We start from the raw sequence: 23,080 nt of genomic DNA, 5'->3' as shown, positions 1-23,080 counted from the left end.
ATAGACAAAAACAAAAAAATATGTGCAAATGCCTGCATCTTCAAATCATGAAAATAATAACAGCCTATATCTTACCAATCTTGTAATCACCATGTCAGGTAGTCTAGGCACATTGTTTGCATCCTGATTAGCGTCTGGCTAATACATGTTAGGTTCAACATAAAATTCCAACCTCCTCTTCTTCCACCAACTCTTCAAAAACTTGGATCTCTTCCCTTGCGGTCGATCTATCGTTTATATCGCTGTTTGAATCATTGTTTGAAGGGCTTTGTATGGCGGCCGTATGTATGGAGCTGCCATCACTGTTCCCGGTGTGAGGTATCACTTCCGGGTTTGTCCATTTCAGGCTCGAACTTCAGAAACGCGATTATTTTGTCAAATATACAACATATAAATTATTTTTTCATGCTTTATTTATTGGACAATGATTAATTACTTTAATTGTGACCCTATTTGGCATGTTATGAAATTACTTCACATTTCTGCTTTAATAAGTTCATTCATGAAAAAACATTAAAGCTGTTAGAACAGTAAAAAGAGTACGGATTCATTTCCTTATTTTGACTGTTGTATGCAGTAATATGCCATAGTTACTGTGTGTAAAACTTTTTTTTTAAATTAACTCTGTTTAATCTATCACTGTAAATGGCAGCCAACAAGTTAAAATCATTTAAATAATTGATGTTTTATATTTTGAAGACTGCCTGAGATTGTTCCGCTTATTTTCACAAAAAACTTGCAAGGTCGGCCTCGTGTGGCGAAAACCTGGCACGGCAAGCAGCACACCAACACTGATGTCTTTGTGGATGTATTGCTTTTATTGTGAAAATACAAAAATAAAACAATGTGAAGGAACAACAATAGAATATCTGTTACACACTGTGTAACACAAGTGTCTCACGAAGCCCAAAAATGGAGTACCCCAACCGAATGTGGCACCATCGTGTCACCGAGCTAACCTGTCGCCACTTTGCGCTTGACGGGCGCAGCTGGCACAGCAGAAGGCAGCGTAGTACGGGTTGGCGCATAGGCGGGCGTAGACCACAAGCTCGCAGTTGGCCAGCTCGGGTTGGTCCGAGCAAGGCGTCCCAGATGATGGCGAGGATGCTGATGATGTCACGGCCACACCTGAAACGCACATCAAGCATTTGTAATGTTTAAAGGTGCTATAAAATGGTGACCAGGTAAAAAAAAAAAAAAGAAAAAAAAGAAAAAAGACTACAATAATGCAAGGAAATAGGTTTGGTCTCAACCATATGTGGGGATTAAGGGGGGGCATAGCCCCCCGTGGTGGCCGAAAATATCATTGCATGTAATTGACTTTCCTATACTATATGAATTTAAAATTCAAGAATTTGCCGGTAAAATGTTGTCTATTAAAATCGTAAAACAATAAAACCACCGACAAAAATTAATAAAATGAAAAAAAAAAAACTATTTTTATAATGGCTTTTTAATTTTCTAACAGATCATATGACTAGCACCTTAGAGATGGTCATTTGCTTTGCTTAGCCAAAACCACCTGAGGACAGAAGAAACAAGATGGATATACGTAATTTTTTTGAAACCTAAGCTTTCAAAAGCGACAACTACTACTTAGTGAAAAACAAGGATTGAAGATGTGGACCATAAAACACCGGAGAGTTCTGCCAAAATGGTGAGTTAATTAACGTTAATAGTAGAAAACACATACAGGAGGACACTTCTCTAGAAGCAGCTTCCTATTCGAGTTTTGCCAGTTAGTAAGTTCCCAGTTTAATTTTATGCTAACTCTGATGCAGGTCGGACTTTCAGTACCAAATTAGTGGTGTGTTCCCCACCTCCGCAACATTGACGTCTTTTTACATTACTTACAGTGACAGCTGCTGGCTGAAAAAAATACAGTGGTACCTCGACATACGAAGTTAATTCGTTCCAGGACCTTTTTTGTAGGTCGAAATGGTTGTATGTCAAGCAGGATTTTCCCATAAGAATACATTATAAGAAAAAGAAGAATACATTATAATTCCATTAATTCATTATAATACATACAGTATAATAAATACATTTAATAATACATTAAATACTTTAGAATTCCATTAATTCGTTCCACAGCCCGAAAATCTACACTAAATTCTTAATAAATGTTACTATTGCAAATATCAATTACAAAGAGCAAAACAAATAAATTATGAATAAAAATCGGAATGATAATATAATATTAGTAATAATAATAATAATAATACCTGTAATAATGTAACAAACTGGGTTCTAATGTGGCAAATGTGTTTGTGTTGTGTACCTGAACGCATCTCGTGGCTGACTTGATCGAGTTTCACTGCTTTTCACTTTCACTTTTGTTTAATTGCTGCGGGGCACACTAAGCATGTTGTGTTGCACAAGTTGATGGAATAAATGATTAGAAACCTGACGAAGCTGGCGATTTCTTTGCGATGTTACCACAATAATTGCTACCTTAACTTATAATGACTGGCGAACGGAGGAGGACCGTCATATTGTTCTGTATTGTTCAGCAAGCAATATCACAGATCCGGACCCCACGCTTATATTTTTCTATCATATCTATCTTCATGTCAACGGTAATGGTAAGCATCACCTTTTTCCTTTTTTTTCACCACCTGCACTAACATTGTTGGAACCCATGTTGATTTCTCTCACAAGAAAATCTGCCATGCGTCCTTACGGGAAAACAAAGAAACTGCAGTGCTGTCATAGTTCGTCGTATTTAGAGCATGTCGTCGGATGTAGAAACAAATGGCGAGTAAAATTTTACGTCGGATGTCGAAAAGATCGTGTGTCGAAGCGATCGTATGTCGAGGTATCATTGTACTTCTATTAACCCTCCTTTTTGAAGGGGGGTGGAGGTTGGAGGTGGCGGCATTTTGCATTTAAGGGGGGAAAAATGGACCAGCACATTCAGCAAGTGAAAAGGGGTAAGTCTGAACATGATGAAAATAAATCACTTAATTATGGTAGGGTCAATTCTATCCTTACAACATATCGGAAGACGATCGAAAATACCTATATATCTGAACTCAATATATAATCCAAATACGATTGCTTAAAAGTTGGTGAGGACAATTTGAGAATCCTGAAAAGTTGGTAGTGCTATTTCCCTACCTTCCCTATGCAAACCTACGCCCTTGCAGTAATGTAACGTAGAAAACGAATTTGACACATAAATATTTTTGTGGCTGGGGCCAAGGCAGCTGAGAAAGAAAAACTCAGTAGGATCCAATTTCATTACTTTTTATGTATGATCTGCGTCCAAATAATGCTCTGCTATCATTGTAAAGTCACTTACAGTAGTATTTCATAGCACCTTTAACAACTTGCACTACGTATTCATGTCAGCTGTTGCAGGTAATGTCATGTTCATAAAAATCCGTAAGACTAATGGAACCAACTAACTAAGTGAAGCAGGTGTGCGCAACCCGCGGCTACAGACCAGTGAACTGCTCTTTCATCCGTCCGCTGACGCTCACCTACCTGGACGCGGGACGTTGGCGACGCGCACATCTGCCGAGGCGCTGGATGAGTAGACGCCAGCGTAGGCGTTGCAAGTGTAGGTGCCCTCATCGGAAGGCCGTACGTCATTGAGGATGAGGCTCCCGTCGGATGACACTTGGACCTTCCGCCCGTCCGGACGTACCGGGACACCGTTCCTATACGTGCCGAAGAAAAACCACCAGTGTTATGTGATGCGTAAATATGTAGTGAGACTAAAATTCAGCCCTAGGTTTTGACAAAGCTGTGCTTTAGTTTGGAGTACCTGGACCAGCCGATGCTAACGTTGTCCCCTGACGCCACGCAGGACAGCAGGGCTGAGCTGCCTTCAGGGACCTCAACATTGTCAGGAGCTTTAGTAATCCGCAGAGCGGCTAATTTTTACACAATAAAGACAACAGCGAAACACAGTGACACCAGACAACACGTGCTTACATTGTTTTTTGACTATGATAGTTATTGGGGGGAAAAAAACCATTGATATGATAAAAATACCATAATTTTGTTAAGCCCAAATGTTTAGCTACATGGCTTAAAATTTAGTTGTAGATTTTTTAAGTGTTATAACTGAACCCTTTCAGAGACAGTGGTGACTACATTGGACATACTTTTGAAAAGTTATTTTTATCATAACTCATTCACAGCCCAGGTCAGAAAGTATGTGAATAGAGATTATATTTTTCCATAATGGATCCTTCAGTTAATTCATTTATTTCATTTGAAATTATTTATATATTTTTCTTTCATTGCTCATTGCAAAAATTGTGTCGGCAATACTAAGACTACAACAGGATGTCAAATGGGTCCCGCAAAAAATTGTCCTATGGTATGCAATTGGTCTGGGCCAGAAATTTGAGACCCCTGTCCTATATGAATGTCATTAAATTTTTTAAGAAATAAAATTATAACTGAATTAATTAATTTAATTGCTGAGTGAAAAAACTGATTTGGTCACCTTGGACTCGGAGCTGTACGATTCTCTGCTCGAGCTGATGCAGTGTGGAGGCGGAGCAAGTGTACAATCCCGCATCCTCTATCCGGAGCGTCTCTATGGACAGCGTTCCATCTGACTCCTGAACAAACCTTTAGATTTACAACATATATTCATATTTAGGTGCATATTCATATAGATTCAAGGCTGCCTATGAGTATAGTAATACGCATATATATTCATATTTAACTTCTTTGCTGTCATTGGTAGCAATAAATGTCCAATCCGTTTTGACTGGGAGTGGCAGCCAAAATGAATTTGACTTTTACTGCCGTCAATGGGTGTTTTTACGAAAAATGAATTTCTTTTAATGACTACCACAATACATACTCTGTGAATAATAATAATAACACAGTATATTTTATAAAACTCCGCTGAGGATGATGTGGAGATGTGTTTTGAGTCTGGCTTTAAAAAGTGAGAAAAATACGTTAAATTGCGGAACCAGAGGGTAGGGATTTGATTGTGCAGAGTGACTAAACGCTCTGGAAGTGAACGAGCACGAGGGACAGAAACATGGAGGGTAGAACATCGAATATTATAGATATACCTGGGTTAGGACTGAAATATTGTCATCACTACCAGTAGTCCCAGTTCAAATGGATTGGAAGTCTATGGCTATCAGTGGCAATCAAGGATATTTACTTTGGACAGGTTAGGAAAATCTTCCAAAATTCTTGAAACCTTAGGCTGTTTGTATGGAACCTATTTTTTTTTTAATTAAGCTAATCTACAAAATATTTTTCCAAAATTTTGCCATTTGAACAGAGGTGGGTAGAGTAGCCCAAAAAAATTTCTCGAGTAAGAGTAGTGTTACTTCAAAATAATATTACTGATGCAAAAGTATAAGTAGTCACCCAAAAAATGTACTCAAGTACAAGTAAAAAAGTATCAAGTGAAATAATACTCAAGTAATGAGTAACATTGTGGGTAAGTGCTTACAAATCTGTTTCACTTTTTTTTCTCAGCACAAAGTTATCTATATGAACAGTTGTTATAATGATACTGTACAATCACCCATTACAGATTTTTTTTTTTTTAAATCATTGAATTCCGGCAAGAGAGAGAGAGAGAGAGAGAAAAAAAGACAGAAATTTAGCATTATTTGTCCAAAAAGCTTGAGTGCCCTCTAGTGGAGAAAATAGTTCCTAGTTTGAATAGTGAATACTGTCTTCATATTTACTATTATGAAATTAAAAGGATCATACCTTAGGTTTTCCTTGGTCAATTGGTTCCAAACAAAAACTGGGAGGGAGGTTTAAATCTGCACTTTTGATTCATTTTGAGGGCAGCGCTCTATGTCAATTTCTCATTTTTTACGATGCTTTAAAGACGCCACATGATTGAACAGGCTGGCGTGATCATAGAACGGCAAGCTTGCGTCAGATTGCTGTAATGGAGTCATGTGATTAATGTTACGATGTCTCATTGGTGAAATTGGTAGAGCTACTCTTGGCATCGCTGGCAAAAGAATAATAAATGTAATACATAGAGTAAAAGGGAAATATGTAACGACTCTTGTGTAGCCCAAAGCAGCGGAATAAGAATAGTGTTTTTTCTTCACAAAACTGCTCAAGTAAAAAGTATGGTTTAGTAAAACTACTCTTATAAGTACATTTTCCTCAAAAAGTTACTGTAACTGTAAAAGTAAATGTAACGGAGTACATGTAATGCGTTACTACCCACCTTTGCATTTTAAGCGCTGTAAATGAATTTTTTTTAAAAAATACATTTGATATAAAAGGATTTTGAGAAATCTTGAAAACTGAGGATTTGGGCATAGTGTCTCAAAATAATCCTTTAAAAGTCCTGACAATGGTCAAAATCTGAGCTTGGTTAAGAGCACTCGAAACAAGGACAAACAGATTCAAAAACCGTTTTTCACCCAACTGCTATCACCTCTTCGAATGATACAGGAGGGTTGAAACTTTTGAAAATTGAGTCTGTGATATTTACGGTTAGTGATTTGTTTCTTTATTTTTAGCTTCTTTTTTTTTCCTCATTCACTGACTGCTTTGCTTTTTTTAATTTCAACCGAATTTGTCATTGTACTGGTTACAATGACAAATTGAATGGAATAGAATATATTTTATTCTAAACACACTAAAAAAGTCTTAAAATTTAAATTCTTTATTTCTAAATATGAGAAACGCACCTGGAATCACTGATCGCCTGACCATCCCGCGTCCACCGTATGGTGACGTATCGCAGTGCAGTCGCAGGTACAACGGTGCACGGGAGTTGGGCTGCTTGTCCCGCTCGCTTCTCCAGCAAAGAAGGAGCTGAGTGGTCCAGGCTGAATCTGTTCAGAAGCAGAACACGTCGGTCCTCGCTGTACTACAAAACCACAAGATGACATTGCTACCTACCCTAGTAGGGGTCTGTCGGTGGATGGCGTGTAGGTGGGCTGCAGCTGGGAAGGTCCATCTAAACAAACGGTATAAGATTAGGACTCATAAATGAGATGGCTTAGCGTATACCTCCCCCAAAGGTTTACCTGAAACGGTCAGATAAACGTAACGGTGATCTCTCTCCTGCTCCCTGGTGGCCACGCACAAGAACCAGCCGGCATCCAACTTGCTGACAGGACCGAGAAGCAGCGAACCGTTGGGCTGTTTTTGATATCTGCAGCAAAAAACACAAGCAGAACCTAACTTTTTGCAAAACATCAAAGATATCAAGACAACAAACATACACTTTTGTAAACATTAAAGACAATTGTGTGCTAATTTTTTTAACTACAATAATCCCTCGCGACTTCACGCTTCAAATTTCGAGCCTTCAGTACATCACTGATTTTTAAATTAAAAATAAATAAATAAATGCAGTATTTTATAGAGTGTCCCGATCCGATCACGTATTTTCTCACCCTCGCTCCTGCCGCTTTTCTTGGTCAGGCAGTGCACTCGAGTTGCTTATTAAAGTTAACGATGATTGACAGACAGTAAATGTTTGCTATTGCCAGAGACTCGAACTTCAAAACACCGCATGCGTCAGTCATCATTTAACTTGTTAAACAGTTGCTGTGGCAACTCATTGTGTGTAAGTGAGCAGCTTGATCGGATTTGAGTGGACTCACTCAATGAAGCATTTAATAAAGACTGCATTCTTGTTTTAAAAAATTTTGGTGGGACGGTAACATGTTTAAAACAAATAATTATTTCATTTGAAGTGGTTAAAAAACATGTATTAAAAATATATATAGATACTTTTTTTTTAAATTATACTTTGGAAAAAAAAAAAAGAAGAAAAAACATGTCTTGTATGTATCACTTTCCAATGCTAAATCTGAATAAATACATTTAACACACCCAAATTAAAAACAAACAAACAAACAAACAAAAAAACTTTTTGGGGGGTTCGGCGCTTCTTCGCGGTTTTTCGCGGTGGGTTCTGGGCCCCATTAACCGCGAAAAATGAGGGATCACTGTACTTGCTTTTCAACTATAGTGGTACATCTACTTACAAATGTCTCTCCAAACTGAATTTTCAGATTAAGACGCCTCAACGGGGTATTGTTGGCTCTTGCTAAGAAAGAAATTTCCGGTTGCGAGTGGCAAAAATACCATACAGTACTTTAAAACATACTGTACGTATGCACTTCCTGCTTTCTGCTTTTAAATGTTGCGCCATAAGATCCTGCTGAGCTAATGGTCATAATCTTTCCCACCATGCATCAATATAGCGATCTTGCTCTCCTATTGGCCTATTGTTGATGATTTTTCAATTTGGGTGTCGTAGTATGACGATGTGCTCAGGCGCAACGGTGTTGTTGTCATAGCAGGTTGACATCTTTGGCAAAAGAGCACAAGTCTCCTCGCGTTTTTGTCTCACAACGTTTTTCTTTTAAACCCACACATAATTCACTAGATTAGCAGAACAATAAAGCACAGGGCTCCTCACGTTTTTGTGTCACAACGAGTGAGATAGGCGAAAGGCACCATCTAGAAAGAGAATGAAACCATCAAAGCAGGAACACTTTCGCCTCACTCGAAAGGTAAGATATATTTTTTTCCTTTGCATTGTGTTCTATTATCTACTTCATTGTAGGTATTAACGGTTATGTTAGGTATATGGTATGATTTAAATGTGTTTGGCTGTGTTTTTATTCTGGTACGAATTAGGGCATTTAGATGGAAAATGCGTCTCTACTTACGGAATTTTCTGGTTAGGAGACTTCTAGTCCTTTAACAAACCTGTTTTATAATTGTAGTATAAACATCAAATAAAATGTATTCTCTGACTAATATTTGGAAAATGGAAAAATTGAGGTTATATGTAATAACGTAATATATAACAATTCTTTGGCTGTTGTTGCTGTTAATCTGTGTCTTTAATATAAATTCTAATATTCTCTTCCTAACTACCACAGCTCATACTACAGTGTGAATGAGTTAAAGCAACCCTATGTACAGTAACCTTTCAGTGTGGTCAATTTTTGCGGCGCCGGTGGAAAAAAGCAGTAGTGTTTTGCCTGAAGGAAAACTGCGTTTCCCATGAGGACCAGCGTATGAGCGCATACTGTCGTAAAATCCTGATCTACCACTCACCTGCAGATGGATTAAACGACATTTCTGTTTCCAGCAGCAGTGTGAAGGATGAATAGTAATGAGGTAATGAATCCAGTTATGGCTAAACAATAGTATATGACGGTTAGCAACCGTGTGGCTAAACCCCCCTTCCCCACCCAAACTCGTCAGCGCTGACAAGTTCGGTTGGGGGCTGGCGTCACACCAGCGAGTGGAAGCAGAGCCTATGTTTATTTTTGATTGTCCTTTTATAATTCTTTCCTCCCCAGACAAAACTTTTTGTCTCTTTTGTTGCTCTGCCATCTTTGCGGATTTCGCGCGAAAGCATTCGCATCGACTTCCGTCTTTATAATGTATAGGGAAAGAGGGAAGTGAAGTAGGGTCATTGAACTAGTTGACATATCATGACAAATGTTATGAAAATATTTGATAAGGTTTGAAAAGTTACCTAGTGCTGCTTTAAAAGCTTCAGAGAATTCCAAAAGTGTTGAAAATCTAAATGTTTCAAGGGGTCTTGAAAATCGGGTGACTTTTCAATAAAAACACTTTGAAGTAGATCAATTCTACTTGGAATACCTTCAGGAGAAAAATATTCTCCTTGTTCATCAACAATAAAACATTCTTAAAAACTGTTGAAAATTCAGTTTTGGGAAAAAAAGGTAAATTTTACACAAAAGCCCTGAAATTTGAGTCCTTTTAATGGAAATCCATAAATAAAAAAAAATTCAGAAATTGGGAATTATTTCATTAGAAATTGAGAAGACCAAAGAATCAAACTTTCACTCTCCAACTGTGATTCGGATTCTGACCTTCTTGACGTCAGCGCAGCTCCGTCCTTCCTCCACTCCACCACCACCGTCCCACCTGATGACGCCGATGGCGGAGGGCTGACTCTGCAGGGGAGAACTACCACCTGGCCCACCAGGGCCTCTACAGAGGACGGGTCAGATTGCTCGATCTTCACCTTGCCTGGCATAGTCAAACTGGAGCGAGCCAGGAAAAGACACTTTACGCTGCACTTCGTGGGGTGAAAGTGGGCGTAAAGAGTGCCACACAAGCGGGTGACAAAAACACATGCAAACACAAGACAACAACACCTATACAAAGAAACAGCTCGACCTTGACTTAAGAGTTCCATGAAGATTTGATGATTATCAAAGAAGTTTTTTTTAACCTGGGAGGGTTTGGCAGTTTTCGATGTCTATCACGGTCAAAGGTATCATTGAAAAATGTATATTTAAAATCATCATTAGAAGAAATTTCTGAACTTGTCATTATTGTTTTCTAATCATTTCCTGGTGTCTTTGTTAGTTTATGTGAAGCCTCATCTTTTATCTAGTCTTTTTCCCGCAAATGCATTCTAAGGGCCATAAAACGAATTATTTTAGTAAATTCTTTGAACACACTTTCAACTTTGGTTATTTATATTGCCCAAACAATGCCAATGAATGAGTGACTTTACCAAAAATATCAATGACTGTAGCTCGACCAACTTATAAGTCAAGGTACCACTGTATTATTTCCTTCAAAGTTTTTAGTGACCACGCTCGGACGAAGACTGGTGAGCATCACAGCACATTTTTATTAGTTTGAGGCTGACAACACAGAGTGAGATGACACACAAACACACACACAAGTGTAGGCGGGGGCTGGTGAGCTCTTGTCAGGTGGATTATGGGAACAAAATCAGGGTGGGAAAGGGCGGTGTCTACACAGTTATTCAATCTGGTTTTCATTTGAGGGGATTTTGAAAGGGTTCGTTACAGGGTGAAGGTGATGACTCAAAAGGGGTCGTTGGTTGTGAGGTTACTGTAGGGGCGCCCCCTCCTCCAAAGGTTCTTACCTGGCTGCGGCAATGAGGTGCTTTTTCACGGTGACAAAGTAAGGCTTGCGGGCCTTCATGTAGACTCGGGCCTTGTGGGCCTTTTGGGCCACGCTGGAAGCTACGTGACCGCCGTTGCCGTTGGAGTGGCCGTTTCCATTGTAGTCTTCACCATTGCCGTTTCCGTTGGAGTGTCCATTTCCGTTTCCATTAGAGCGCTGTGCATAGCTGTTTGAGTGGCCGTTTCCGTTGCCATTTGCATTATAGTCCTCACCATTTCCGTTTCCGTTGGAGTGACCGTTTCCGTCGGATCTGCCGTTACCATTGGAGCGTCCATTACCGTTTCCATTTGAGTAACCATTACCGTTTCCATTTCCGTTGGAGTGGCCATTTCCATTTCCGTTTGAGTAACCGTTGCCGTTTCCATTTCCGTTGGAGCGGCCATTTCCATTGGTGCGGCCGTTACCGTTTCCATTTCCATTGGGGTGGCCATTACCGTTGCCATTTCCGTTTGAGTAACCATTTCCGTTACCGTTTGAGTAACCGTTGCCATTTCCATTTCCGTTGGTGCGGCCCATACCGTTTCCATTTCCATTGGGGTGGCCGTTACCGTTTCCATTTCCGTTGGAGCGGCCATTTCCATTGGTGCGGCCGTTACTGTTTCCATTTCCATTGGGGTGGCCATTACCGTTGCCATTTCCGTTTGAGTAACCGTTTCCGTTACCGTTTCCATTTGAGTAACCGTTGCCATTTCCATTTCCGTTGGTGCGGCCCATACCGTTTCCATTTCCATTGGGGTGGCCGTTACCGTTTCCATTTCCGTTTGTGTAACCATTTCCGTTGGTGCGGCCATTTCCATTTCCGTTTGAGTAACCGTTACCATTTCCATTGGAGCGGCCGTTACCATTTCCATTAGTGTGGCCATTACCATTTGAGCCGTTACCATTTCCGTTGGGGTGGCCATTACCATTACCGTTTCCATTAGAGTAACCGTTACCGTTTGAGCGGCCATTACTATTTCCATTACCGTTTCCATTGGAACGGCCGTTACTGTTTCCATTTCCATTTGAGTAGCCATTACCGTTGCCATTTCCGTTGGCGCGACCATTACCATTGCCATTTCCGTTGGCACGGCCATTACCATTTCCATTTCCGTTGGCGCGACCATTACCATTGCCATTTCCGTTGGCACGGCCATTACCGTTTCCATTTGAGCGCTGTCCATTTCCATTGTAGCCATTTCCGTTTCCATTGTAGCCGTTTCCATTTGCTCTGCCATTGGGCTGGTGGTGGCAGACCCTCTCACACTCCTCTTGTGTGTCGAAGTTGTTGCTGTTGCCACTGCAGCCACCGTACCAGAACTCGGTACATTGGGAGGTTAGAACATTGAAGAAGTAGCGAGCCGTCCATCCAGAGCAAGATCCGGCAGCCTTCGGCAACGAGCAGATGGAGCGTTCGTCTAGAGACAACAAAAGAAGAGTTTTACCTTACAACACTAGCGCACCCGTGGCTGACGTTTCCTGGTGACATTCAGATGTTGACACACTCACAAGGTGAGGGTGGGTCACGGCAGCCCTCTCCATTGGGTCCAGCTGCAAGAGTGGTGCGGTCGTAGCAGCACCCGTAGGTGGTGCGGCGGCACTGGACAGCGTTCTCAGAGGGGATGTATGAAATGAGCTGAACACACACACACACATGCGCACCACATTATTTAACATTTGTTATTTTAATATCTTACCATATTATGCTTTGTCATAAATTATGGTCAATATATCAAAGTTAAACATACTTGACAGTAATGAGTAAAATATAAGTAAATAAAATGTCCCATTTAACAATGTTTCTGTTTTTGGAGCTCTGAATTCTGCCTAGCAACATTCATAAGCAGAGGCGTCGCGTCCCATTAGGCAAACCAGACAATTGCCTAGGGCCCCCAGCCAGCAGGGGCCCCCTGAGGGCCAACAGATTTAGCCTACGCAGCTTTACTGCACTGTAGCAGCAACAAGTGTGACAGTGCCAGTGAAAGCCTTGTGTCTGAGTTCCATGAAGGGGCCCCTTCATTCGGTCTACACTACCCCCCCACCCCCCGCCCCCTCCCTCACGTGACTCAGAGTGAGAGTGAGCGGCAATTTGGCTTTTTTTTTTATTGCCATATATCCAAAATGAAGAGAAGTTATCCTTCTGGAAGCGACAAAAGAAAGAAAAAAAAAAGCAGAAGAGGAGAAAAGCAAGACAGCGGTGAGTGTACTATGTTACTGTAGTTTTATGTCCTAATGTAGTAGAAGCCGGGCACTTTGAGTGTCCTAAAAAGCGCTCTATGAGACCGAGGCGTTATTATACTTTTATTAAATATATCCCCTGTGCCTGGGGCCCCCGGGGACCCTTGCTACGCCTCTGGCAATAAGCAATCTTAGATAGCAAGTGAGTGGGCTCCTCTTACCGCACTTCCAGTGTATTCGTCACAGCGCTGCATGTTGCAGTACTGCTGGTCTGTGGGTTTCTGGGTGTACTGGGCACAGTAGGCATCCTGGACCAGTTGGCCTCCATTTTGGTCATTGTAGATACAGTCCACGCCACGATACTGGTAGCCACCGCCGCATGCAGCGGAGCATTCGTTCCACTCACCGGTTCTCCAGCTAAAGCGTGGAAAGTCGTATTGTTTAATTCAGGAGCAGCAAATAAGCCAAAAATTGCAGAATTACTGTGTGTTTTCGGGCGTTTGTTCTCTTTTCGCCATAACAGGGAAGACTACTAAATTTCATGCTGGGCTGAATTTTAAAATGAAACATCATCGAAGAATTTGGTTGAGGCTTCACTCACGCATAGGTAACAGGGCAGGCTTGATGGTTGCAGGTTCTGTTGCCCTCGGGCCGAGCGTAGTACGCGCAAAGGTAGTCGGGCACAGCTTCATTGTCGATGGAGCAGTAGACGGCTCTGGACTGGTAGCCTGGTGGTGGCAAAAGCGGTGGTTATTTTCAAAAACTACAACATAGGACCAACATAAGGAGACGTTAGTTTTAGGCTTCCGGATTCCCCACCCAATCCACACTCTTTGCTGCAGGCGGACCAAGATCCGAAACTCCAGGTGTATCCCTCTGTGGGATGTGACACTGGAAGGTAGTACTCGTAGTCCACGCCCTGGTTGGGTTCCTGGCTGATCAGCTGCAAAGATCACAATCAACTTGTTAAGCATGTGGGCTCTATGCTGGCAATTAGTACCTCCCCTCTTCTCTTTTCAAGCATTTTAGCTTTTGATAATGGAAATGTAATGAAATATCCCCACAGTTGGGGATTTCTGTTTGGACACCAAGGGAGCTAGTAGTTTTCTCACCTCCACGACAAGGGGCTCGGTGGTGGGTCCACGGCCAATGATGGACTCAGGAATGTTGTCGCCCTCTACGCCTCGTTGGTAGTACAGTTTGGTTCCGGCAATGTGAGTGGCTCGGGAGAACTCAAGCGACCAGTGACCGTTCAGGTAGTAATGTCCTTGAAGGTTCTTGATGGCTAATCATAATCATCACACACACACACAGAGGGATAAATTACAGAGGGATGGTGAATAGTAAGTACTAAGATGTTTGGGATGGACTGCAGTAACTAATATATTAGGGCTGTCAAATTTATCGCGTTAATGGGCGGTAATTGATTTTTAAAAAATTAATCACATTAAAATATTTGACGCAATTAACGGATGCACGGAATGACCCGTTCATGCGTTGCCTCAGACAGTTTTCAATGAAGCAGTTTTAAGCAAAAAGGCAGAGAAATGCGAGTGGACACAAGCGTTCATTGGACCACGCCTTTTATTGGCTTAAGCTTTGGCAGCCACTACTAACAGTCATGGTTGCCCAACTTCCCATCATGCATTTGGGCGGAGCCAGAGACGATCTTTTTTTTTAACACGCCTAATTGAACACAACGCAGAACATACTGTTCACCATTTGCAGTCACCACTGACAGTCATGGTTGCCCAACTTCCCATCATGCAGTTAAGCGGAGAAGGAGTTGTTCTTTTTCTTAACACGCCTAATTCAACACAACACAACACAGAAGATACTGTATACCATTTGGAACCACCACTGACAGTCATGGTTGCCCAATTTATCATCATGCATTTCGGCGGAGCAGGAGACATTCTTTTTCTTAACACGCCTAATTGAACACAACGCAGAACATACTGTATACCATTTGCAGCCACCACTGACAGTCATGGCTGCCCAACTTCCCATCATGCATTTGGGTGGAACAGTTAAGTCGCTACAGTATCATTTAGTGAAAGCACAGCAAAAATAACATTCCTATCTCTCAAAAAAATAATGTTCACAAAAAGAAAAGCGCTCAATGGAAAGAGAACTGGCATTCCCAATCGAAATAGCTATGCAAAAATACACATAAAACTTACTCAGACTTTGCCTTAGATAGATCTCTAATTAATTTAAAACTCGCCATTGACACCTTGTGGTGTATTTCAATCACTACCTTACGTAGTTAAAGACACTGTGGAAGAACGGCAGGGAGCCCGATGTGATGTCACCGCTTGGCAACGTCAACAATGGCGAGATATTAGTTTATTTTTTGATTGAAAATTTTACAAATGTTATTAAAACAAAAACATTAAGAGGAGTTTTAATATAAAATTACTACAACTTGTACTCAAATTTATCTTTAAAGAACTGCAAGTCTTTCTATCCGTGGATCCCTTTAACAGAAAGAACGTTAATAATGTTAATGCCATCTTGTGGATTTATTGTTATAATAAACAAATACAGTATTTATCTACAGTATGGTGAATGTTTATGTCCGTCTTGTGTCTTATCTTTCCATTCCAACAAAAATTTACAGAAAAATATGGCATATTTTAGAGATGGTTTGAATTGCAATTAATTACGATTAATTAATTTTTAGTCTGTGGTTAACGCGATTAAAATTTTTAATCGTTTGACAGCCCTATAATATATATATCTAGTCTGGTGTAATTTATGACGTAAGAATAAGACCATACTGGGTGGGTAGTACATTTCAGATACATTGTGATAGAGGAAGGTTGAATGTTTTGGACAATAGGAACTATTGTCTTAATTTGGTTCAGGGATAATACATAAGGGATATCCCTGGTCAGGGTAAGTACCTTCAAAAGGTCGGGGACCCACCAGAGTGGAGAAAATCATTAGTTTATTTTAAAGTTTATTGGGTCCAAAAGAAGATATTACTAACTGGCTTGTTATTTTGAAAGGTCCAGGAAACATTGAGTTCGAAGGTCTTTGTTTTTTTGGATAGCAAAAATTTTCGCCTTCAGGGATAAATAATCTGAGCTAAAGAAGACCCTAAAAATAGGGTAGTACTGTTTAGATGTACATGTGTCAGTAATAGAGTAATGATAAAAAGGTAACAGTGATGTGCTTAAGAACACACAAATTTTGCAAGACTTGACTGAGACCAAAACAAGATCAAGACTTTGGAGTTAAGACCATGACTAAATCCAAGACCTGATTTTACGGGAGTGAAGACAAAGACCAAGAATAAGAGTCCATAGTAATAGTTCCAAAACTGTGAGTTTTGGGAGCCATGAAAAAGAGAAAACCAAAAGATCAATACAAGCTCTAATCTTTTGGGAGTTGAGACCAAGACCAAAACTGAGTCTTTCAGGAGTCTATCAAAACCAAGTTAAGATCTAAACTTTTGAGAGTTGAGACCAAAAGTGAGTCTTTTAGGATTTGACAGATACCAAAACCAAGAAATTTCTAGGAGCCGTGACCTAGACTTATTCTTTAGGGAGTCCACTCAGACCAAGACAAGATCTAGAAATTTGGGAGTCTAGACCAAGAACTTTTCCAATCTTCTGAATCTGCTGTGAGTCGAGACCAAGACAAGGTCTCGACTTTTGGGTTGACTCTTAACACTTGAGTAAGATCAAGACCTACAAATGTGTTTTAAAAATGTGAGTATACAACACTGATGTGTAGGTTATTCAAGAGATTCAAGAACTTCAAAGAGTCTTACCCAGGTAATTACGTGAGGGATGCTTCTCTCTGATGCTGATAGAGGTGGCTCCAGCAGGGATGGTGAACATCTGGTGGTAACCTGCAAACAGGGATATTAGGACTTAGACATTACACATGAGATTCAGAGAATAAATGAGGTACCATACCATGGGCCAAACGCTGCGTGGTGAAGGTGTTCCTGACCAAGGAGCAGGTCTGTCCATTGCCCCCACACTGCAGGCAGGGGTCCTCCTGCATATTGGAGTCCAGCCTGTTGTCGCAGCCCATACGCTGGAAGACACAAGTTCAAATAAGTGTCTTTGGAGATGAATTATTGCAGAACTCATTAGTGAACTAACATATCTCCTACCCTGCAGACTCCCTCCACACAAATGTCAGGGCGTCCGGGGTGACAAGGTGTCCCATCCTTAACGGTAGCACTGTGGCGGTAGTAGAAGGTCTCTCCCTGTGGCACGCAGTTCAGCTCGCAGGGGTTCTCAGCTGTCACAAACAAGTATAATCAGCATTGGGTGAAGACTGAATACTTTGAGCTCCTTTGTTGTTAATGATGAATTATTGAGCGTGAATTTACCTCCGTAATAAGGCACCCAGTTGTAGCGCGATCCCTTGAAGTCAGTGCCATCGAACTGAGAGCACTGCTCCTCGCGGTAATCCTTGGATCCTGTTGGACACTCCTGAATGCAGGATTTGATATCATTATGAATTTATAGTAATATATAGTCAATCGTGCAGTTACTGCAGTGCTTCTCAATTATTTTCTGTTATGCCACAAGGAAGATGTAAACGTTTCACCCACCCTCAACTCTGCCGCGACTGCAAATAGTATCATTTGTCTATAAAATTATTATTATAAGTACACGTCTGCATAACATTGTTTCCTTTTTAATATTAAATTTTAAAAAAGTAGTACAGATCAACATACAATAAAGTATAACTTTATTAACATTGTTTGTAACAGAAAAGACTTAAAGCGCATCACTTTGCCTGAATTTAAAAAAAAGTCACATCCAAATTTTAGAAAATACACTCAAGGTGCATTGTTGATCATTTGATATTGGGAAAAAAAATAACCAATAAATAATAATAAATTCAAATTTATTAGCAACATTAACTCATGAGGACAATATGCCAAATAATTTGACCCCAAAACTCCAAAAATGAATAGAACAAAAACGACAGTGTCATTGGACAGAGGGACAGTTTTTATTTTTGCTGCGGGCAGTATCAGCTCCTTTGCCGGTATACCGATGTAACACTGACAAAGCTTGACAATTGTTAGCAATAATCGGCACGTTTTTGTTGAAAAACAATCAAGCGGCTTATCAAAGTGATTGGGGTCTAATGTCTTTAAGTGACGTCTTAATTGATTTGGCTTCCTGCTGTCCACTGCAAACATTTTTAGACACAGTAAACGGACTGGTCTTTCCTTGTCTCCTCTAAAAGTCAAAGCCAAACTTTGTCATGTTTCCTCGTCTTAGCTCTTCATATCTCCAGTGTTCTTTGCTGTGTGCTCTTGTTTGGTTAAAAAATACTGCACAGTCTAAAAATGAGAGCGCCGCTGCCACCTACTGAATGGATGTGGAATTACACTTTATCCAAGTACGAAGTCACATGCGCCACATCCGGAATTGCTCGGGGCGCACCACACTATTTGAGAAGTACTGAGTTACTGTATTGCTGGATACTCATTTGTTTACCTCGGTGTTACAGGCCAGGTAAGACTTGTCAGGTCCAACACAGTTGTGGCCTCCGTCGTTCCTGTTTGGGGTGGACAAAAATACAATTAATATAACTAAGTTTAAACATAACGGAGTAAGAAAGGTCCTACGATATGGTGACCATCTCAAAATAAAAATGAATGCAATAACATAATATTACATGCAAAAAACGAATTTGGCACTCAATTCTGGCTGTTTGTTTTACCATTTTGTAGTTATTTTAACAAAACAATGTATCAGGGAAGGCCCTTTTTCAGAAAGTCTGGGTGTGGCATCACAACCATAACTGATGACCATGCCTAGCTTTCTAGTGCTGTGCTAGTTAGTATATGTTAACAGAATGACAGAACAGTCACATGGCAACAGCAGAATAGGAAGCCTTTGGATAGCATGCTAGCAGACTGAAAAAAATCTGAATCTCATTCTGGTTGTGACATCATCTTCTGTTTAGAATTTTTTTTAGTGGGTGGGGCCAAGGCAGCTGAGAAAGGAAGACTAATTTGGATCTGCCGTTATTATTAAGCCTTTTCTACCACTTTTTTCGATGGACTTGTGTCAAAAATACGATTTGCTATCATTTTAAAGTCACTTGTTGTAGCTTTTCATAGCACCTTTAATATGCAGTTATGAACTCATTGACAGCGAGCAATGTTCAATCCATTTGAACTGGACATCTATCGTCTTAAATTGCAGTGAATCAGTTCATTTTCTTTAACTACAGATGTTAAGAAACAGTCTTAAATGAATGTAAATATCACAGGAGTTTACCCTAATCAAAGAAAAAAAACAATTGATGTCTCAGGCATATGAGTAAATCAGCTGTAAATAAAGGTATTTTTTATAGTGTAAACCAAAATGATGATGTGTGGCTTTTTCATACACCACCACTGAGGTTTTATTCAGGCCAAAATGGAAGCGATAGAAATTAAATGTAAACACTAAGTTCATGCTGTCCCAGACGATGCCTCAAAAAAGACGCTTGTTTGACTTGGAAGCCTTCCTGCCAACTGCATAACGACCATGCCAACTGTAAATGTACAGTGCGTGTTTGCATATGTGTGTAGGGGCAGTAAACACACACTATTAATACTTTTGAAGACTTTCTGTGTATTTTTGAGCAAGGGTTTTTGACACATTGTTGTGGGTTTTCTAGAGATAGTCATGTCTAGCAAATGGACAATTTGAACCAGAGCTGTGGCCGTCCTGGGACTTTTTCCAGGGAGTACTCATGATAGCCATTTTTGTGTCATGGATTCTTGAAATTCTTTTGTAGGTCTATCTGTGATAGACTTTTCTACCAAGTTTCATCGTGCCCTGTGAAACTGGCTTCTGAGCTGCATTTTTTATAAACATTCGCAAAGATGTTTTTGATTCAAAGTAGGCAGTTTTAACTAAAGTGACAGCTTTCCCATGTCTTATTAGGATTGTATACCAAGTTTCAGGTTGCTCAATGAAACCGGCTTCCAGGGCTGAATTTCTTTAAACCTCACTCCACTACAGGCAATTTGAACCACAGTGACAGCCCTTCTGTGTCTTTTCAGACATGCCGTCTTTAGACCGTCTACATTGCCACGTGAAATAGCGCGGGCCAGATTTTTTTAACTCAGTGTAGTCTGAGCCTAAATGTCTGCTTCATACCAAAGTGGCAGACGTCCCATACCTGTGGGTGATGCAGCGTCTGCTTCTGATCATCACACCTCCGCCGCAGGTCCGACTGCATGGTCCATATGCACCCCATCCCTCCCAGTAGTCCTCAGCGGACACCTACGCATGCACATACATAGACACAAGACTTTTAAGACATTATTTTCCCACTTTCTATATGAGGTATCGTCTAAGTGTTACCAAAAGGGCTGGAGCCAGGACCAGCTGGAGGAGCAACAGATGCAGAATCATCGTCGTAAGTGAGTTTTCCCTAGACGAGATCATAGTATAGTTGAATGGCAATTCCATGATTACAGTTTGAACAATAATATTGTGTTTTAACTAGAAGGAAATAGAACATAAATACCTGCCCATTCAATAATAGTTCACTTAAAATCTTTTTTTATTTTTTATTTTTAATGCTGCATTTCCATGCAGCATTTCTGTTAAATTTCATTTATCCTAATTTTTTGTTTTTTGTTTTAAACAAATTATATTTTATTTATAAATGTAAACATCTTTTTTAATCCTTAAAATGTTTGTAGTGTAACCTTTAACTTTCCAATTTTATTATTTCTTTTACATGTAATACCTTGGTTTAAAATATTTTTTCTATTAGAGTATTTATTTATTTATTTTTACTTTTGATGATTTTTTCATTTTGTCTTTATAGTCTCTACTTTACTCATACTCCTGTAAATTTTGTGAATTCTTTTGTATTTCAACCTCTTCATTAACACTGTTTTTATAACCTACATGTTTTGGCCTGCTTTTTCAACCTTTCTTCATTTTTTAACCTTCAAATGTGTTCAAGTCATATTTATTTGTATAGCACTTAATCAAAACAAATTATGACATCTACTGATTTGATCCACAAAAACAGCAAGGAAAAAAAGTCTTTATTTATTTATTTATTTATTTATTTAGCGATGTTTTTATAATGACCTATTCAAATTATTTACAAATTATTACTTTCCCCAAACTCTTAACGTCTTTAAAAAAAAAATTTTTTTTACAGATTTATTTTGCCATAAATATCTCATTCAATCTTTTTCAAATTCTTTGAACTTCATTAATGTTCCCTGTTGTTTCAACCTCTAATTAAATTTTTAAATCTGTTTGCAAAACTACCGTTTTTTATCTCTATTTTGTAACCTGAATTTTGCTATTTTGCCGTGTTAGACCTCTTTTATGCCCCTTATTTCTTCAAACTGCCTTAAAGTTTCTATATTTCTCAGTTTCTAATCATATTTATTCAACGCTCATCTTAAATGAGTAAAATAATTTGCGTCCTCAACCATTAATTAAACGTCTTTTATTTTTGTAACCTTTGAAACAGTCTAAAGACTTTTCCGGTTAGCGGTTTACTTTGTACATTATTTACGGAAGTACAGCTCATGTTTGTCACGTCTGCTCGACGACGGTTCACAAGTTGTATGAATCGGGTCGTTACCCCTCTCTTGCTCCAAATTTGCAAAAACGTTCAAATAAAAAAACTCGGATATCGGGTCGGTACTCACCGGGCTCGGTGCTGTCGAACTCGGGCTGGTTTCGAAGGTACCGCGCAGCTGGACTCTGTCCGGCAGATGAGTCCAAAAAGAGCTGCGGTGCCCTCATATATGCGGGGGGGGTGGGAGGGATGAAGAATTGTTGAGGAGGGAGAGGGTTTTGGCTGGGAATCTTCGACTGAGGAGGGGTTTGCGTTTAGGTTTGGGGGATCATTCGCGCATGCGCACAAGAAGACAACGTAATTCCCCCCACTTGTTAAGAAGTTGTGAGTTACATATATATATAACAATGTGTGCATGCGTAGTAGTGGGAACAGTTTGTTGCTTGGACTTTTTTTAAAACATGTTTTTATTATATTCATATGACATTGGTCTCAAATTTTCGGCCCACATTTGACATCCAATTGTAGCATTTTGTGATGGGCAATTAAATATAAAGTGGTATGAAAAAGTATTTTAACCTTTTGGAATTTCTCACATTTCTGCATAAAATCATCATCAAATTTGATCTTTGTCAAAATCACACAGATGAAAAAACAGTGCTTTCACTAAAACCACCCAAACATTTCTAGGTTTTCATATTATAATGAGGATGGTATGCAAACAATGTCAGAAGGGGGAAAAATAAGTAAGTCAACCTTCACATTTAATTTGTGCACCCCTTTGGCAGCAATAACTTGAACCAGACACTTCCTGTAGCTGCAGATCAGTCTGGCACATCGATCTGTCATATCTGTATGCAGGGCCGGCCCAGGCCATTTGGGGACCCTAAGCAAAATAATGCCAAGGGGCCCATATTTTTGGCCCACCATTTCATCACAGTGTACTGTGAAACCCATACATGCAATCTAACCTATATGTCCATATTTTGTATATTAATCAGATTTTGTTGCACTGCATTCTTCAAACTTCTCACCCCAAATGATTGTCAGTACTTACAGTAGATAACGCCAAACCTTTTTCTAAAAGAGGAAAGAAAGAAGGAAGAACTTTTTTTAAGCTTCTAATCAAGTATCAAAACTCACAAAAGTCAAATAAAGCAAACTGTAGTAAACAAAATAGAACATAAATTAAACAATTGCCAGATTGCCCCCTATCTGGGCCCCCTAGTGGTCAGGGGCCCTAAGCAGCTGCATAGTCTGCGTATAGGCTGGGCCCTGTCTGTATGCCTTCTCAGTTCTTTTTTCATTCAGCATCTGATGCAGCTGGATGGGCGGGGCCGTTGCAACACACCTGTGGTGCATTAGGAGCGCTCATTATTTAAGGACTCCTGTCATCGTCTGCGAGTGTCTGACTATTGCTTGTTTGCGTGTCACTTGCCTTGCTTACCGCTGTGTGTGCATCTTCCTTCAAGCTTCC

At 40.0% G+C, this 23,080-nt stretch overlaps 1 protein-coding gene across 2 annotated transcripts; it reads right to left on the bottom strand.

Moving 5' to 3' along the window:
* Window positions 1–905: 905 nt before the first annotated feature.
* LOC130931049 (papilin-like) lies at window positions 906–21,921 on the bottom strand. 2 transcript variants are annotated; one of them, XM_057859508.1, is made up of 22 exons: window positions 21,734–21,921; window positions 20,415–20,484; window positions 20,230–20,333; window positions 18,549–18,609; window positions 17,423–17,525; window positions 17,201–17,331; window positions 16,998–17,121; window positions 16,850–16,930; window positions 14,181–14,353; window positions 13,888–14,011; window positions 13,670–13,796; window positions 13,290–13,485; window positions 12,400–12,526; window positions 10,871–12,308; window positions 9,837–10,010; window positions 6,996–7,123; window positions 6,868–6,925; window positions 6,654–6,800; window positions 4,463–4,590; window positions 3,773–3,833; window positions 3,490–3,665; window positions 906–1,128 (listed from the first exon to the last, which is right to left on the bottom strand). In XM_057859508.1, the coding sequence occupies exons 2-22, from the start codon at window positions 20,463–20,465 to the stop codon at window positions 947–949; spliced, it is 3,894 nt and encodes a 1,297-aa protein (XP_057715491.1). In that variant the 5' UTR covers window positions 20,466–20,484; window positions 21,734–21,921; the 3' UTR covers window positions 906–946. The 2 variants fall into 2 exon arrangements, with proteins under 2 accessions (XP_057715491.1, XP_057715490.1); XM_057859507.1 differs by having other exon boundaries at window positions 907–1,128; window positions 3,773–3,881; window positions 21,734–21,913.
* Window positions 21,922–23,080: the final 1,159 nt, after the last annotated feature.

This window comes from Corythoichthys intestinalis, chromosome 15 (assembly GCF_030265065.1).
Source record: "Corythoichthys intestinalis isolate RoL2023-P3 chromosome 15, ASM3026506v1, whole genome shotgun sequence".
Lineage (NCBI taxonomy): Eukaryota > Metazoa > Chordata > Actinopteri > Syngnathiformes > Syngnathidae > Corythoichthys > Corythoichthys intestinalis.
Note: the sequence above shows the minus strand (reverse complement) of the source record. Positions and strands in the feature narration are given on the sequence as shown.

Bases quoted from the DNA above. Each gene is read 5' to 3' on its own strand.
- LOC130931049 (XM_057859507.1), bottom strand. From the start codon at position 20,465: ATGATTCTGCATCTGTTGCTCCTCCAGCTGGTCCTGGCTCCAGCCCTT. The intron at 20,334-20,414 runs GTAACACTTAGA...GTGCATGCGTAG, and splicing joins TCCTGGCTCCAGCCCTTTTG to GTGTCCGCTGAGGACTACTG. The intron at 16,931-16,997 runs GTATGGTACCTC...CCCTGTTTGCAG, and splicing joins CACGCAGCGTTTGGCCCATG to GTTACCACCAGATGTTCACC.